Below are 17314 nucleotides of genomic sequence, written 5' to 3'. Positions count from 1 at the left end.
CACTTTCTTGTGGAAGTGACTGTATATTGACACGGGGGTCTGGAGCCCGGTTTAGGCCCGTCGTCTCACCTGCTGCGCTGAAATGCAAGTTGAAAAAAATAACGAGTACTCCTTCACCAAAGAAGACAAAGTAAATATTCCTGAATTCCAATCAAGAACAACTGCCAAGATGAGAAACATAGAAGTACATATCCTCGGAGTAACGAAGCAGCTTAAATCTCTTAATGAAGGCAAGGCTTCCGGTCCGGATTGTGTACCGGTCAGGTTCCTCTCAGAGTATGCTGATAAAATAGCTCCATATTTAGCAATTACATACAACCACTCGCTCACAGAAAGATCCGTACCTAAAGACTGGAAAATTGCTCAAGTCACACCAGTACCCAAAAAGGGAAGTAGGAGTAATTACAGGAGGAATTACAGGCCTATATCACTAACTTAGATTTGCAGTAGGGTTTTGGAACATATACTGTATTCGAACATTATGAAGTACCTCGAAGAAAAAGATTTATTAACACATAGCCAGGAAGGATTCAGAAAATATCGTTCTTGTGAAACACAGCTAGCTCTTTATACCCATGAAGTAATAAGTGCTATCGACACGGGATGTGAAATTGACTCCATATTTTTAGATTTCCAGAAGGCTTTCGACAACGTTCCTCACAAGCGTCTTCTAACCAAACAGCGTGCCTACGGAGCATCGCCTCAGTTGTGCGACTGGATTCGTTATTTCCTGCCAGAAAGGACACAGTTCGTAATAATGGCCGGAAAGTCATCGAGTAAAACAGAAGTAATATCCGGCGTTCCCCAAGGAAGTGTTATAGGCTCTCTATTGTTCCTGATCTATATTAACGACATAAGAAACAATCTCAGTAGCCATCTTACATTGTTTGCAGATGATGCTGTCATTTACCGTCTCGTAAAGTCATCAGATGATGAAAACGACTTGCAAAATGATTTAGATTAGATATTTGTATGGTGCGAAAAGTGGCAATTGACCCTGAATAAGGAAAAGTATGAAGTTATTCACATGAGTACTAAAAGAAATCAGCTAAATTTCGATTACGCGTAAGTCACACAAATCCTAAGGCTGTAAATTCAACTAAATACTTAGGGATTACAATTACAAATAACCTAAATTGGAACGATCACGTAGATAATATTGTGGGTGGACCAAACCAAAGACTGCGATTCATTGGCAGAACACTTAGAAGGTGCAACAGGTCTACTAAACAGACTGCTTACACCACGCTTGTCCGCCCTGTTCTGGAGTATTGCTGTGCGGTGTGGGATCCGCATCAGGTGGGACTGATGGATGACATCGAAATAGCATAAAGAAGGGCAGCTCGTTTTGTAATATCGCAAAATAGGGGAGATAGTGTCACAGACACGATACATGAATTGGAGTAGTTGTTGTTCTGGTCTTCAGTCCTGAGACTGGTTTGATGCAGCTCTCCATGCTACTCTATCCTGTGCAAGCCTCTTCATCTCCCAGTACCTACTGCAGCCTACATCCTTCTGAATCTGCTTAGTGTATTCGTCTCTTGGTCTCCCTCTACGATTTTTACCCTCCACGCTGCCCTCCAATACTAAATTGGTGATCCCTCGATGTCTCAGAACACGTCCTACCAACCGATCCCTTCTTCTAGTCAAGTTGTGCCACAAGCTCCTCTTCTCCCCAATTCTATTGAATACCTCCTCATTAGTTATGTGATCTACCCATCTAATCTTCAGCATTTCGAAAGCTTCTATTCTCTTCTTGTCTAAACTATTTATCGTCCACGTTTCACTTCCATACATGGCTACACTCTATACAAATACTTTCAGAAACGACTTTCTGACATTTAAATCTATACTCGATGTTAAAAATTTTTCTTCTTAAGAAACGCTTTCCTTGCCATTGCCAGTCTACATTTTATATCCTCTCTACTTCGAGCATCATCAGTTATTTTACTACCCAAATAGCAAAACTCCTTTACTACTTTAAGTGTCTCATTTCGTAATCTAATTCCCTCAGCATCACCCGATTTAATTCGACTACATTCCATTATCTTTGTTTTGCTTTTGTTGATGTTGGAGTGGCAATCATTAAAACAAAGGCGTTTTTCGTTGCGACGGGATCTTCTCATGAAATTTCAATCACCAGTTATCTCCTCCGATTGCGAAAACATTCTGTTGGCACCCACCTACATAGTAAGAAATGATCATCACGATAAAATAAGAGAAATCAGGTGTAAGGTGTATGCTTCGCCGGCGATGGGCGAGGCATGACAGAATCTCTGACCAGAGAGTAGTTTATTGTTAGTTGTTGCTTGTCGCGAGTCGGCGCTAGTCTGCGCGAGTCTGCAGTAGTAGTCAGTCGGATACAGTAGTAGTCAGTCGACAGTAGTAGTCGGTCGGCTTTAGTAGCGAGTGGACAGGAGTAGCCTGCGGGAGTCGGCATGCGTCGACTGTGTGCTCTGGTCGCGACTCTGGTCAGGACTTTGTAGGATGAGTATTGTTGTATAAGGTAAAGAAGCAGCCTTGCGCATATTTAATAATGTATGTTAATTGTAATTTAATTTGTTAAAAAATGCCCCAATAATAATTTTTTTATAATATAAAGTAACTCTTTAAAAGAAAAGCATTCATTTCAATCTCCAATGCATTATCATTGCTTCCAAGAATCAAAAAAATATATATACGCCAGCATTGCACGAAGCTGTGTCGAAGAATGTATAATTAAGAGCAGATATAATTGCAGTTTTTATTGAGGTAATAATTTTTCCTTTTTTTATTCAGAATACAGGGCCGAAGGTCAGCGCTGCTGTCCTTATAAAATTTACCAGATATTATTATTTCTGTTGGGAGGTTACATTTGGTATTGTGTGGTTCATGGTCAATTTTCATTTATCAATTTTGCGGGGAGTTTACGCTTGGCTCCATTTCAAATTCTCATTTATTAATTTTTGCAGGTAAGTTACACAGGGCTCGCAAAGAAAAATGTAAATGCTCGTTTTTCTAGCGTGCTGTGCGAGAGTGGAACGGTAGAGAGACAGCTTGAAGGTGGTTCATTGAACCCTCTGTCAGGCACTTTATTGCATCAAAACTAAAATTAACTCGACATCCACGGATAAAAATGGGTCCATTCAATATCACACTTTGTGCAGTTCAATTTGTGCCAAGTTTATTTTCAAGGCTTATTATGTGTGCGTTGGCGGCGTTGACGATACACACGTCGAAGAGGCATAGTGTTTTAGTGCTGTTGCAGATATAGTTGACAGTGGAATGGTTCCGCTGGCGTGCACTGCCCCCTTATATAGAGAACGCGTGACCTTGGTTACGTAACACGCTAATAATTTTCAAAAACTAATACCGGCGTGTACCCCTTTTTTTCGTGCTGATTAACGTATACAAGCTATTGTCCAATGTGAGAATGCCTCTCTTCCTGGACTCGAATCATTCGCCGACCGAGATGTCATCGCTTACGAGACCTGGCATTGTGGAATAGATGCTAAGTCTCAGTCTAGACCTAGTTATGTATACAGGGTGTTACAAAAAGGTATGGCCAAACTTTCAGGAAACATTCCTCACACACAAATAAAGAAAAGATGTTATGTGGACATGTGTCCGGAAACGCTTAATTTCCATGTTAGAGCTCATTTTAGTTTTGTCAGTACGTACTGTACTTCCTCGATTCACCGCCATGATTTCATACGGGATACTCTACTTGTACTGCTAGAACATGTGCCTTTACAAGTATGACACAACATGTGATTCACGCACGATGGAGCTCCTGCACATTTCAGTCGAAGTGTTCGTACACTTCTCAACAACAGATTCGGTGACCGACGGATTGGTAGAGGTGGACCAATTCCGTGGCCTCCACGCTCTCCTGACCTCAACCCTCTTGACTTTCATTTATGGGGGCATTTGAAAGCTCTTGTCTACGCAACCCCGGTACCAAATGTAGAGACTCTTCGTTCTCTTATTGGGGACGGCTGTGATACAATGCGCCATTCTCCAGGGCTGCATCAGCGCATCAGGGATTCCATGCGACGGAGGGTGAACGCACGTATCCTCGCTAATGGAGGACATTTTGAACATTTCCTGAAACGAAGTGTTCGAAGTCACGCTGGTACGTTCTGTTGCTGTGTGTTTCCATTCCACAATTAATGTGATTTGAAGAGAAGTAATAAAATGAGCTCTAACATGGAAAGTAAGCGTTTCCGGACACATGTCCACATAACATGTTTTCTTTCTTTGTGTGTGAGGAATGTTTCTTGAAAGTTTGGCCGTACCTTTTTGCAACACCCCGTATAGTAATATGCCTTTTACATTGTATACTCGCTCCTGTCGTAAAGTTAGTAATGGTGAAAAAATACATGTGTGGATGAAAGGACTTGGTGCACTTGCTGAAAATGTAACTAACTGGTGATGTAACCCCGTACTATAGTTATTAATGAAGTGTGATCTGTAGCGTCAGCCATTAACCGGGGAGCATACATCGCGAACCGGGGGCTCAAGGATGCAACAATTTGAAAAAATTAACATAGCATAGTGCCCGCTGGGCGCCTAGCCGGCCGGTTACGCAACCCGCTCGGCTCGGCGCCGGGCCGGCGCACCAGCAGACGCGCGCCGCTATACAGTAAAGTGTGTGTCACCTGGAGCGCGCGGTCGTCGATGCGCTGCAGCAGGTTGCGCGAGAGGTCGAGGCGCTGCAGCGCGGGCAGGGCGGCGAGCGCGGCGGCGGGTACGGCGTCCAGCCGGTTGTCGGGCAGGCCGAGCGCCTGCAGCGGGCCCGCCAGCCCGGCGAAGGCGCGCGCCGACACGCGCCGCAGCGCGCCCGAAGACACGACCAGCCCGTGCAGCAGCACGCCCGCCAGCGGCGGCGCGTCGAGCGCGGGCAGCCCGCGCGCAGACACCTCCAGCAGCGACACGGCGCGCGGCGGCGACAGCCCGCGCAGCGCAGAGCCCACGGCCCGCAGCGCGCCCGCGCCGCCCGCGCACCGCAGCGTGTGCGGCAGGTCGCACGCGCACGCCACGCCGCCGCCCACCGCCGGGCACCGCCACGACTGCGCCTCCGGTTCCGGGGGAGGTGAAGGCGAAGGCGAGGGAGAAGGAGAAGGCGCGGCCGCCACCGCTGCCGCCAACAGCCACAGCCAGCGCATCCTGCAACACCGCACACACTGCCGAATAAGATCGTGTCCGGGCACGTTGCAGACACGGTCGAATAGTAGCTCGACCTGAAGGTTGCCCAAAGGAACGGGCACTGCGGCGACTACAGCCGTTATGAAATACTGTACATGAAATGTGCGGTGTCACCGCCAGACACCACACTTGCCACGGTCCGTTAGTATACGTCGGACCCGCATGTCGCCACTATCAGTGATTGCAGACCGAGCGCCGCCACACGGCAGGTCTAGTCTAGAGAGACTTCCTAGCACTCGGCCCAGTTGTACAGCCAACTTTGCTAGCGATGGTTCACTGACTACATACGTTCTCATTTGCCGAGACGACCGTTTAGCGTAGCCTTCAGCTACGTCATTTGCTACGAGCTTGCGAGGCGCCATATTCAGTTACTATTGGCATTGATATTGTGAATCGTGTACCGTCAAGAGCGACGTTCATCATAAATGGATTAAAGTTAAGTATCAACTAGCTACGTCCGCTTTCTGAATTCTAATTCCTTGTCATGTTCCAGACCTCACGTCAGTATAGTCCTTCCCTCATCACGCCAGCCTGCGTGACCTAAAACGCGTGCATTCCGGCCTCCTCTAGTAACACGGTGTTGGCTCTTCTGCCAACTCAACAAAATGAATTCATACTTGCTCAAAATGGCTCTGAGCACTATGGGACTTAACATCTGATGTCATCAGTCCCCTACACTTAGAACTACTTAAACCTAACGAACATGAGGACATCACACACATCCACGCCCGAGGCACGATTCGAACCTGCGACCGTAGCGGTCGCGCGGTTCCAGACTGTAGCACCTAGAACCGCTCGGCTAAAGCGGCCGGCTGAATTCATACTTGCGAATATGGACAAGCAAAGCTGTATAATGGTATAGCGACAATGAAAATTTGTACTGGACCAGGACTCAAACCCACTTATTGCTATCAGTTGCCTTACCATTACACTATCTGAACATGACTCACGGCCAGACCCAAACTTCCACACGATGTCAACCATTTGTCTACATCCATTACGTACATTCCTATACAGTTGAGACATTTTATTGGAAGTCGCTTGCTCATTGTCGGCGAACAAATACGATATTGTCCGCCCCCGACATCTGAGTGGTCAGCGTGACAGAATGTCAATCCTAAGGGCCCGGTTTCGATTCCTGGCTGGGTCAGAGATTTCTCCGCTCACGGACTGGGTGTTGTGTTATCCTAATCATCATCATTTCATTCCCATCGACGCGCAAGTCGCCGAAGTTGCATCAAATCGAAAGACTTACACCAGGCGAATGGGCTACCCGATGGGAGGCCCTAGTCACACAACATTATAATACGATATTGCAGTGTCTATGTTACTCGGAATTATGACGCTGTGTTCCGCTGGACAGCCATGCAGGCAGTTTGGGTCTCGCTGTGAGTCATGCTTCGATAGTCTAATGGTAAAGTGACCGCTCACGATAACTGGGAAATTCGGGTCTGAGTCCCAGTCTGCCACTAATTTTCATGGTCGTTCCGTTACGCGGCTGATGGCTGCCCATATCGCAATTATGAATTCATTTCATGCAAACGTAAATAGTCTTTTTTGTATGGTTTCAGAATCGCTGTAAAGTTTGTACAGGAAGTGAAGTGTATCTCTTAACACTTTTTATTAGATCGCTTTCTTAGCTGTCTGTTCGCTATAGATTTTAAATTGATATTAAACTAATCACCCAACGATCTAGAGACATGGAATTTTAAGTTTAGGTTATAACTGAATGTTAAGGCAACACTGTATTAACCCTTGAGTAGTCCCACCTATGTATAAAGTGCTCCAACCACAAATAACATTGTCTTGTAGCGTTCCATTGTTGTGTTATAACTATGAGCCCATACTTATTTCTGTTCTGGCGTAAAGTCAAGGGCCGGCACTCCAAACGGGAACGTCAGAGAAGAGAGCGCTGGAAATAAGACGCCAGCCAATAGCACGCTGACCGACCCCTCTCTTGGACGACAACGCGACAGCAGCGGTCTCTACGCGAAGAGAATATAAGCACAGAAGTTAACAAGAAAATCACCATCATATTTGGCGTCAAGTTGCATAACGTCCATTATTGACATTTAATGTGTAACTGATCACCAAATCAATCAGACAATGCTGAAGACTTTACCCACACTGCTGTCGATATAGATACAATTTCAGTTATTAAGAACTGACGCGTAGAAGTTAAAAAAGAAAATCACCTCATTGTTACGAACTTTGGCGGACACTGGAGACCTATCAAAAGCGCGTCCTGCTTAAGCAGGGGGAAAAACACACATCAAAAAAAGTTTTGCATGACCCCAGTTCCCAGAACTCCTGAAGATAGACATTGACTGTGGATACTGTAGACACAGTCCCTTTGACTGTTCAGAGACGTCACTAAACCGCCCAAAGATGTAAACAACCACGCATGAGCAGCGCCTAGTAGACGGAAGGATCCGACAGCCGATCAGTTCAAAATGTTCAAGTGTGTGTGAAATCTTATGGGACTTAACTGCTAAGGTCATCATTCCCTAAGCTTACACACTACTTAACTTAAATTATCCTAAGGACAAACACACACACCCATGCCCGAGGGAGGACTCGAACGTCCGTCGGAAGCAGCCGAGCCGATCAGTTCCAATCATTCCACCAGGAAGGAGGTACATGGCTCGTGTTGTCTGCAGTTCAGTCATGCCTAGACGGTCAATACCGCGGTTCGATCGCGTCCGCATTGCTACTTTGTGCCAGGACGGGCTCTCAACAAGTGAAGTGTCCAGCTGTCTTGGAGTGAACCAAAGCGATGTTGTTCGGACATGGAGGAGATACAGAGAGACAGGAACTGTCGATGGCATGCTTCGCTCAGACCGCCCAAGTGCTACCACTGCAGTGGATGACCGCTACCTACGGGTTAGGGCTCGGAGAAACCCTGACAGCAATGCCACCATGTTGAATAATGTTTTTCGTGCAGCCACAGGAAGTCGTGTTACGACGCAAACTGTGCGCAATAGGCTGCATGATGCGCAACTTCACTCCCGATGTCCATGGTGAAGTCCATCTTTGCAACCACGACACCATGCAGCGCGGTACAGATGGGCCCAATAACATGCCAAATGGACCGCTCAGGATTGGCATCACGTTCTCTTCACTGATGAGTGTCGCTTATGCCTTCAACCAGGCAATCGTCGGAGACGTGTTTGGGGGCAACCCGGTCAGGGTGAACGCCTTAGACACACTGACCAGCGAGTGCAGCAAGGTGGAGGTTCTCTGCTGTTTTGGGGTGACATAATGTGGGGTCGACGTACGCGGCTAGTGGTCATGGAAGGCGCCGTAACGGCTGTACGATACGTGAATGCCATCCTCCGACCGATAGTCCAACGATACCGGCAGCATATTGGCGAGGCATTCGTCTTCATGGACAACAATTCGCGCCCCCATCGTGCACATCTTGTGAATGACTTCCTTCAGGATAACGACATCGCTCGACTATAGCGGCCAGCATGTTCTCCAGACATAAACCCAATCAAACAAGCCTAGGATAGATTGAAAAGGGCTGTTTATGGACGACGTGACCCACCAACCGCTCTGCAGGATCTAAGGCGAAACGCCTTTGAGGAGTGGGACAATATGGGCCGTCAGTGTCTTGATGAACTTGTGGATAGTAAGCCACGACGAATACAGGAATGCATCAACGCAAGAGGACGTGCTACTGGGTGTTACAGGTACTGGCGTGTACAGCAGTCTGGACCACTTCCTCTGAACGTCTCGCTGTATGGTGGTACAGCATGCAATATGTAGCTTTCATGACCAATAATACGGGCGGAAATGAGGTTTATGTTGATCTCTATTCCAATTTTCTGTACAGGTTCCGGAAATCTCGGAACAGATACGATGCAAAACTTTTTTTGGTGTATGTAGTAAGACACTATCTAAGGTCCTCTAGCAATGTCTTCCATTCTGTAAACATGCATTAATCACGAGTGCTTCATTTTACGTAAGAAAAATATTTAAATTTTGACTAATGGAACTGTAGTTTGAACAGAAGAAACAGATATTTAGTTACTGTGCATCATTTTGTGAATTTTATGGTTCTCGGAGCCTTATTATCGGATTCCGTGATCGTTACTGTAATCAGTGAGTTTAGACTGGCCCTCACATAGGCCTGTCTGTGAGAAAGGAGGTTTTCCTGAGTTTTGTCGGGACTAATACATGAGATGGCATCCCACGTACTAAGACATAATTGTAGCGTCGTAGTAGCGTTGCTAAAAGCCACTGCAAACTTCACTGTTTCAAGGCGCATGGTATAAGCCACGAGCTACAGAGAAGAAATTCAATGGCGACGTCGAGACGGCTTTAAAAGATATGAGGTAAGCAAGCCTCCACATGGTAGTCTAGGGAAGAACTGAGTGCAGCTCGCTAGAATTTACCTTCATGCTTCATTTTACGTAGCGCTCCACATGCTAGCTTTCGTAAACAGCAACTTCCGCGTTTAGTATACCCGACACGGTAAAGCGTCATGACAGGAAGTTCTTCCCTTTTTGGCTGTAACAATTTTTTAAGAGGATAAACGCTTCAGAAGCTAGAGCATCGCTTCTTCCGACATCGTCGATGCAACGTTACACCGATATTCCCTCATTTTGGAGGCCACTGTCGTCCTGTCCCGAGACATGCTGGAGAGAGGGCGGCCTTCTCCGTCTCTTGACAGATGGAGACGAAACCGCAGTCACGCGAACACCTATCGATTACATAAGCGGATTTCTGTTATGATCCGACTTCCTGCCCACCTCCGCTACGGTCACAGATGCCGTCGTCACCGGTGCAATGAACACAACAGCAGGGTGCTGTTCCCTTTAACGGCCTCATTTCAGGCGTTGTACGTATTAATATTTATGACAATAGAAGATTCTGTGACAACGCTGAGCTCTGTTTGGTGACGTGATGGATGTGAGAGGGTATTGTCTGCCATGCTATCATTATGCGAATCTCAAAGAAACTTCTCGTGTTTTAGCGTCTCATTTTTTAAGGGCTGGAAGAAGACAAGAACATACCTGCGTCAGTAGGTCCGTGCCTAATAATGTTCTTTGGTGTTCAAAACAATTTTCACGCTTATGACAATATTATACTGTATAAATAAATTTAAGATCTCTGTGGCTCCGTCTTTAGAAGGATAGGCCGTTGGGATTCCACCTATTTTGCCCAGGGTACGTCCGGATGTGCATTAAAATCTTTGGCGAGGCTGCTTCTGTGTATATTTATGCTGATGATACAGCGGCTGCTCCACAGGACTACACACTCGAAGAAGTGGAAGACAAATTGGTTATATTACCGGTAGAACTTCAACTATCTAAAGCTAAACCCACAAAAATCAGCGTATGTGCTTCTCACCTAAGAAGCTAACAAGCTATTCAGGAAACTACAAACAGATGGATGTAACTATTAATGAGACTGGACGGATTGTGAGAAAATTTATCCCATTGGAGGAATTACTCTACCTTATACACTGAAGTGCCAAAGAAGCTGGTATAGGCATGCGTATTCAAATACAGAGAAATGTAAACAGGCAGAATACGGCGATGCGGTCGGCAACGCCTATTTAAGACAACAAGTGTATGGCGACGTTCTTAGATCGATTATTGGTCCTACAATGAGTGGTTATCAAGATTTAAGGGAGTTTGAACGTGGTGCTATAATCGGCGCACGAGCGATGTGACACAGCATCTCCGAGGTAGCGATGAAGTGAGGATTTTCCCGTACGACCATTTCACGAGTGTACCGTGAATATCAGGAATCCGGTAAAACATCAAATCTCCTACATCGCTGCGACGGAAAAAGATCCTGCAAGAATGGGACCAACGAAGACTGAAGAGAATCGTTCAACGGGACAGGAGTGCAACACTTCCGCAAATTGCTGCAGATTTCAGTGCTGGACCATCAAGTGTCAGCGTGCGAACCTTTCAACGAAAGATAATCGATATGGGCTTCAGGAGCCGAGGGCTCACTCGTGTACCCTTGATGACTGTACGACACAAAGCTTTACGCCTCGCCTTGGCCCGTCAACACCGACAGTGGACTGTTGATGACTGGAAACACGTTGCCTGGTCGGACGACTCTAGTTTCAGATTTTATCGAGCGGATGAACGTGTGCGGGTATAGAGACAAACTCATGAATCCGTGGACCCTGCTTGTCAGCAGGAGATTGTTCAATCTGTTGTAGGCTCTGTAGTGGTGTGGCGATCCTGTCTGAACACCTGCATCCATTCATGCCCATTGTGCATTCCGACGGACTTGGGGCAATTCTAGCAGGACAATGTGACACCCCACACGTCCAGAATTGCTACAAAATGGTTCAAATGGCTCTGAGCACTATGGGACTCAAGATCTGTCATCAGTCCCCTAGAACTTGGAACTACTTAAATCTAACTAACCTAAGGACATCACACACATCCATGCCCGAGGCAGGATTCGAACCTGCGACCGGAGCGGTTGCGCGGCTCCATACTGAGGCGCCTAGAAACGCTCGGCTACTACGGCCGGCCGAATTGCTACAGAGCGGCTCCAAGAATAGTCTTTTGAGTTTAAACATTTCCGGCTGCCGCCAAACTCCACAGACATGAACATCATTGGTCATATCTGGGCTGCCTTGTAACGTACTGTTCAGAAGAGACCTTCATCACCTCGTACTCTTACCGATTTCTGGACAGCACTGCAGGATTTATGGTGTCAATTCCCTCCAGCACTACTTCAGACATTAGTTGAGTCCATGCCATGTCATTTTGCGGCACTTCTGCGTGTTCGCGGGGGACCTACACGGTGTGAGGTAGATGTATCAGTTTCTTTGGCGCATCAGTGTGTCATCGCAAAAGAAATCCAAGGGGATTAACGAACTGCTGATCTACGCCATATTCTGCTCGAACATTAGATCTGGCCTTCCAGACTTTGTTCTAGGAAGAGCATTTAAGAGCAAGTGAGGCAATTATTAGTAATGCAGAAACGAGCAGAACGTAACTGTAGCAAGAGCAAGTACCAGCCCCAGGATTAGAGCTGAAGGAGGCTACCTCAGCAGGCTTTCACCTCCAGATCTAACTCGGAATTCCCTTAACAGACCGAGGAAGGGAGTTTCAAGATGTCAAACCAACCTTGTTAAATGAGGCATCCCGAAGAAGTGACTGCAGCACTGTCACAAAGTGAATAACGCCCTATTCTCCCAGAATCTGAACCTCTACCAGTCGGGATCTTATAATATGATGTAATAATGCTGTTTTTTGTAGCTACATACTGATAAAACAAAATTTGAAATATGTTTTTATTATTACATTGCTTGACATGAAAACTGAACCATCCAGAAGGGGAAGACGAAACGAAATGAAACTTCACGGGATGAGAGTATATGATATTATTTCAGTGATTACAAAATTGAATTAAATCTACAAATAACTTTGCAATATGAGCCCACTTGTCAGTATGACATCGTACCCACTCTGGATGTTGCTGGGAATGGCACTGGTACAGGCAGTGAGCCGGAGTTCACGTCCGGGCTGGTACCACAGAAGTTCGATTGGAGACAGATCTTGGATTCTTGCTGGCTGCGAGAGTACCTCAACATTAAGCAGGCAGTTAATAGAGACACGTGCAATATACTGCGAGCATTGTCCTGTTGAAAAATGGCACCAGAATACTGCCGCATGGGGGTAACACATGAGAACAGAGGATGTCCGTGACGAACTGTTGTGCTGTCAGAGTTCCCGCAGTCACTACCAGCTGTCACCTGACGTCAAACCCTACGGCTCCCCATAGATGACGCCAGGAGTAACAGCGCTGTGCCTCTCCAAGACATTAGAAAAATGGGAAACCCCCACAGATTGCCGACGGTTCTCATACGAACGAACTTGCAGCATGCTGCAGTTGAAAAATAGGTCCACAACTTGTCTTATAATTCAAATAAATGGCTGTAGTTTGGTCATAACTTATATTGAGAAGTATCTTCTTTTATTTCTTGATGGTGACTAGTTTTGGACATTGTCCGTTTTCAAACCATCCGTATCGTAAGTGTGACAAATGCAGGAGATAGCCTATGTACAAAAGCTGCCCCTTCAGTGATGGCAAAAAGGCACTATGGCCGACTCAATAAAAGTAAATACACCACATAGGACTGACATTAGAGAACTCTAGTATCCGTCAGATGCTGAGTGATAGCTGCGAAGGACACGGAGATGCAGCCCAATAATGTTAGATAGCCTATATATTCTACCAGGCCTGGTAACAACATAACCATGAACAACCCTAATCTACATCTATATCATACTCCGCAAGCAACCTAATGGTGTGTGGTGGAGGGTACTTTCAGTACCACTATCTGATCCCTCCGACCCCGTTCCACTCGCGAAGAGTGCGTGGGAAGAATGACTGTCGGTAAGCCTCTGTATTGGTTCTAATTTCTCGAATTTTCTCCTCATGGTCAGTACGCGAGATGTATGTGAGGAGAAGTAATATGTTGTCCGACTCCTCCTGAAAAGTGCTGTCTAGAAATTTCAATAGTAAATCTCTCCGTGATGCACAACGCCTCTCTTGTAACGTCTTCCAGTGGAGTGTGTTTAGCATTTCCGTAACGCTCTCTCGCCAGCTAAACGGGCCCGTGACGAAACGCGCCGCTCTTCGTTGGATCTTCTCTATCTCCTCTATTAGTCCTACCTGATAGGGACCCCAGACAGATGAACAATACTCAAGAATCGGGCGAACAAGCGCCTTATAAGACACTTCTTTCGTGGATGAGTTAAATTTCCTTAAGATTCTTCCGATGCATCTGAGTCTGGCGTCTGCTTTTCCCATTATCTGTTTTATGTGGTCATTCCAATTAAGGTCGCTCTAGATAGTTACGCCTAAATATTTTACGGCAGACTCTGTCTCCAGCTGTTTATCATCAATAGTGTAGCTACAGTAGTGGATTTCTTTTCCTATCTATGCGCAATATGTTACATTTATGTACGTTCAGGGTCAACTGCCAGAGTCTGCACCATTCATCAGTTCTCTGCAGTTCGTTCTTCAAATTTTACTATCTTCTGGTGTTGCTACTTTGGTATAGACAACTGCATAATCTGCGAATAGCCTTAAAGAGCATCCGACACCTTCTACTAGATGGCTCTGAGCACTATGCGACTTAACTTCTGAGGTCATCAGTCGCCTAGAACTTAGAACTAATTAAACCTAACTAACCTAAGGACATCACACACATCCATGCCCGAGGCAGGATTCGAACCTGCGACAGTAGCGGTCGCGCGGTTGCAGACTGTAGCGCCTAGAACCGCTCGGCCACCACGGCAGGCCTTCTACTAGATCATTTATATATAATGTAAACAGCAACGGTCCTATCACACTTCCCTGTGGTACTCCGGATATTACCTTTACATCTGTCGATTTAGTTCCACTTTGGTGGTCATTCCACCTTTCACAACGAGGTAGCGCGATGATTAGCACACTGGACTCCCACGCGGGAGGACGACGGTTCAAACCTGCGTACGACCATCCAGATTTAGGTGTTCCGTGATTTCCCTAAATTGCTCCAGGCAAATGGCCGATTTCCGTCTCCGTCCTTCCCTAAGCTTCTGCTCCGTCTCTAATGACCTCGTTGTCGACGGGACGTTAAACACTGTTCTCCTCCTCCCTCTACCTGTCACAGAAAACTGCAACTCTAATCATTAAATACCCGCCATGGTGTGCACGTTGTAAGATTTCTGTTTATTTTTGGTATTCGAAGACTGTAATGTGAGCTCTGTATTTTCGTCTGATATGTCTTACCTCATATGTATACTCTTGACATATTTCAAACGGTTATCTTCAATAACCGATATGTCCCGCCACAGACGTTCTGAGTACAAGCATTACAATCTTTGCTTTCCAGTAGCATTGGCGTTGCGGTAGCATTCTGAAAGAAGTAAGTGAGGGCGTCAGACGTCGGTTGCGCTACTGAACGATCTGTAAATAGCTTACAGAAACACAGAAATAAAGACAAAGGGGCTGAATTTTGGAAATACGATTTGGTAAAGTTTAACTGAGAAGTGTGAAGATTTTCAGGTATTGTCGTTGCTGGTTTGCCTACCTGCGCATAATTTTGGGAAACGGAAAGTTTTAGTCGGATTTTTCTTTACAGGTAAGGGTTAGTTAGTTTCATTGTTCAGACGTGATTAAGTCAAGTTATCAGTTTATGTAGCTTGCACTCATATGTCACAGATTCACCACTCCTTTACCATACAAGTAATTAATTTCATGACAGAGCCATATTTGTACTGAAGTACATTTTGTAAAGATGGTTGTAATTGTTAAGGAGGGTATCAGAGTTTCAGTATAGTTTTTGAACGCTAAACTCTTTACTTATTCAGTCCTCCGCCGTGTCACCACGATTTTTATTTTTTTTATCGTATGTGTCTCCGCACTACATTGAGCGGAACACAGACGCACAGAAGTAAAGCCGAAGCTTAATTTGCTTAGCATAGTTGCAGTGCGCCGTGCAGGGATTTTCTTTTATTTAGCTGGTTTGTTGCTGTGTTGTATTTTTATGTTCAGCACTTCGAGCAGTACTGAGTTGCCGTTGCCACAGGTACGCCTCACAAATTTGTTAGGCCCAGTTTTACATCACGTTCACGACAATAAGATCATTCTTAGTTAGGTGTTGCATTTCAAAATTAATACCAGGTTCAGATTAGGTAAAGTTGAGTTTAAATGGCGTTTCTTGTCAACCAGTCTCATTCTTACAGTGTAGTGTTACATTTGTGTGTCTATCATTCGGCGTTTGGAATTTTATTTAGTCAGTTGCTTACGTAGAATCAAGGGGCCTCTTTTGGGGAACAGTTTTAGTTATTCTGTCTTTCAAAATTCATTTCGTAACTTCATGAATTTTTTTCATTTTATTAATTTTGTTTGTTGAAATTGCAAGTCACATACTGTGACGTCATACACAGCAACACTGTCTTCTGCACCTCACAATATAGTTTCACGGGACATCTTGTTCCTCTCTGTGCGTAACCCCCTCCCATCCTCTCTGACCACCTGCTCCTCCCTCCACTCTATGTCCTTTTCCGTCTGAAACTTCAGTAGCGCTCTGTTCGAACAGACCTCGAAAGGCCCAATGGTACCGACCGGCCGCCGTGTCATCCTCAGCCCAAAGGCGTCACTGGATGCGGATTTGGAGAGGCATGTGGTCAACACATCGTTCTCCCGGCCGTATGTCAGTTTACAAGACTGGAGCCACTACTTGTCAATCAAGTAGCTTCTCAGTTGCCTCAGAAGGGCTGAGTGCACTCAGCTTGCCAACAGTGCTCGGCAGACCGGATGGTCACCCATCCTAGTGCTAGCCCAGCCCGATCACGCTCAACTTCGGTGATCCGAAGGGAACCGGTGTTACCACTGCGGCAAGGCCGTTGGCTAAAAAATTGATGTAGATCCCATTTATGTTTTACATACACATTTATATATGTGATATATTACAAAATTACGTAACCTATGTCAATCCGAGTGTTCTTACGAGTGTCGTGTAAAAATTGGAAGTAAATCAGTCAAAAGCTTTCCGAGATTTATGGTAACAACACTTCTCCCTTTACATATTACACACACACACACACACACACACACACACACACACACACACACACACACACACAAATATATAGCCTATCTGCTTATGTCCGTCCGAATATTAGAGCATCGTGTAAAAATTTGAAGACAATAGTTCAAGAACTTTTACAGATTGTGATAAATACGCTTCCTCTTTATATATTACATGTATATTTATGTCTTATATATATTACAAAAATGTATTGATTATGTCAGTATCGTGAAAAAGTTTTTAATAAATCAGTCGAGAGCTCATGGTGATTTTCGGTAACAAGTTTCTCCTTTATATATTACAGATGTGTTTATGTATTGTTTATATAACTTTCAAACTGATTTTTTTGTTATGAAAACATATGACAGCAGAACAATCAAACCAAACGCAACACATTTTTATTTTCTTTTTCATACCAAAAGTACCATTACCATCCCCAGTTACGAAAAGACACTCTCTCTTCTCTTCTCTCTCTCTCTCTCTCTCTCTCTATCTCTATCTCTCTCTCCCTCTCTCTCTCTCTCTCTCTCTCTCTCTCACACACACACACACACACAC

General features: G+C 45.4%; 1 protein-coding gene across 1 annotated transcript in view; it reads right to left on the bottom strand.

Annotated features, from left to right (window-relative positions):
* The window catches only part of LOC126263401 (uncharacterized), a 191459-nt gene that overhangs the window by 56204 nt on the left and 117941 nt on the right, over nt 1-17314 (bottom strand). The window contains exon 3 of the mRNA XM_049960495.1: nt 4641-5148. Coding sequence (XP_049816452.1) covers nt 4641-5148 — 508 coding nt within the window. The remainder of the gene's footprint in view (nt 1-4640; nt 5149-17314) is intronic.

The sequence above is a fragment of the Schistocerca nitens genome, chromosome 6 (assembly GCF_023898315.1).
Source record: "Schistocerca nitens isolate TAMUIC-IGC-003100 chromosome 6, iqSchNite1.1, whole genome shotgun sequence".
Taxonomy (NCBI): Eukaryota; Metazoa; Arthropoda; class Insecta; order Orthoptera; family Acrididae; genus Schistocerca; species Schistocerca nitens.
This window is presented reverse-complemented; position numbering and strand designations above follow the sequence as displayed.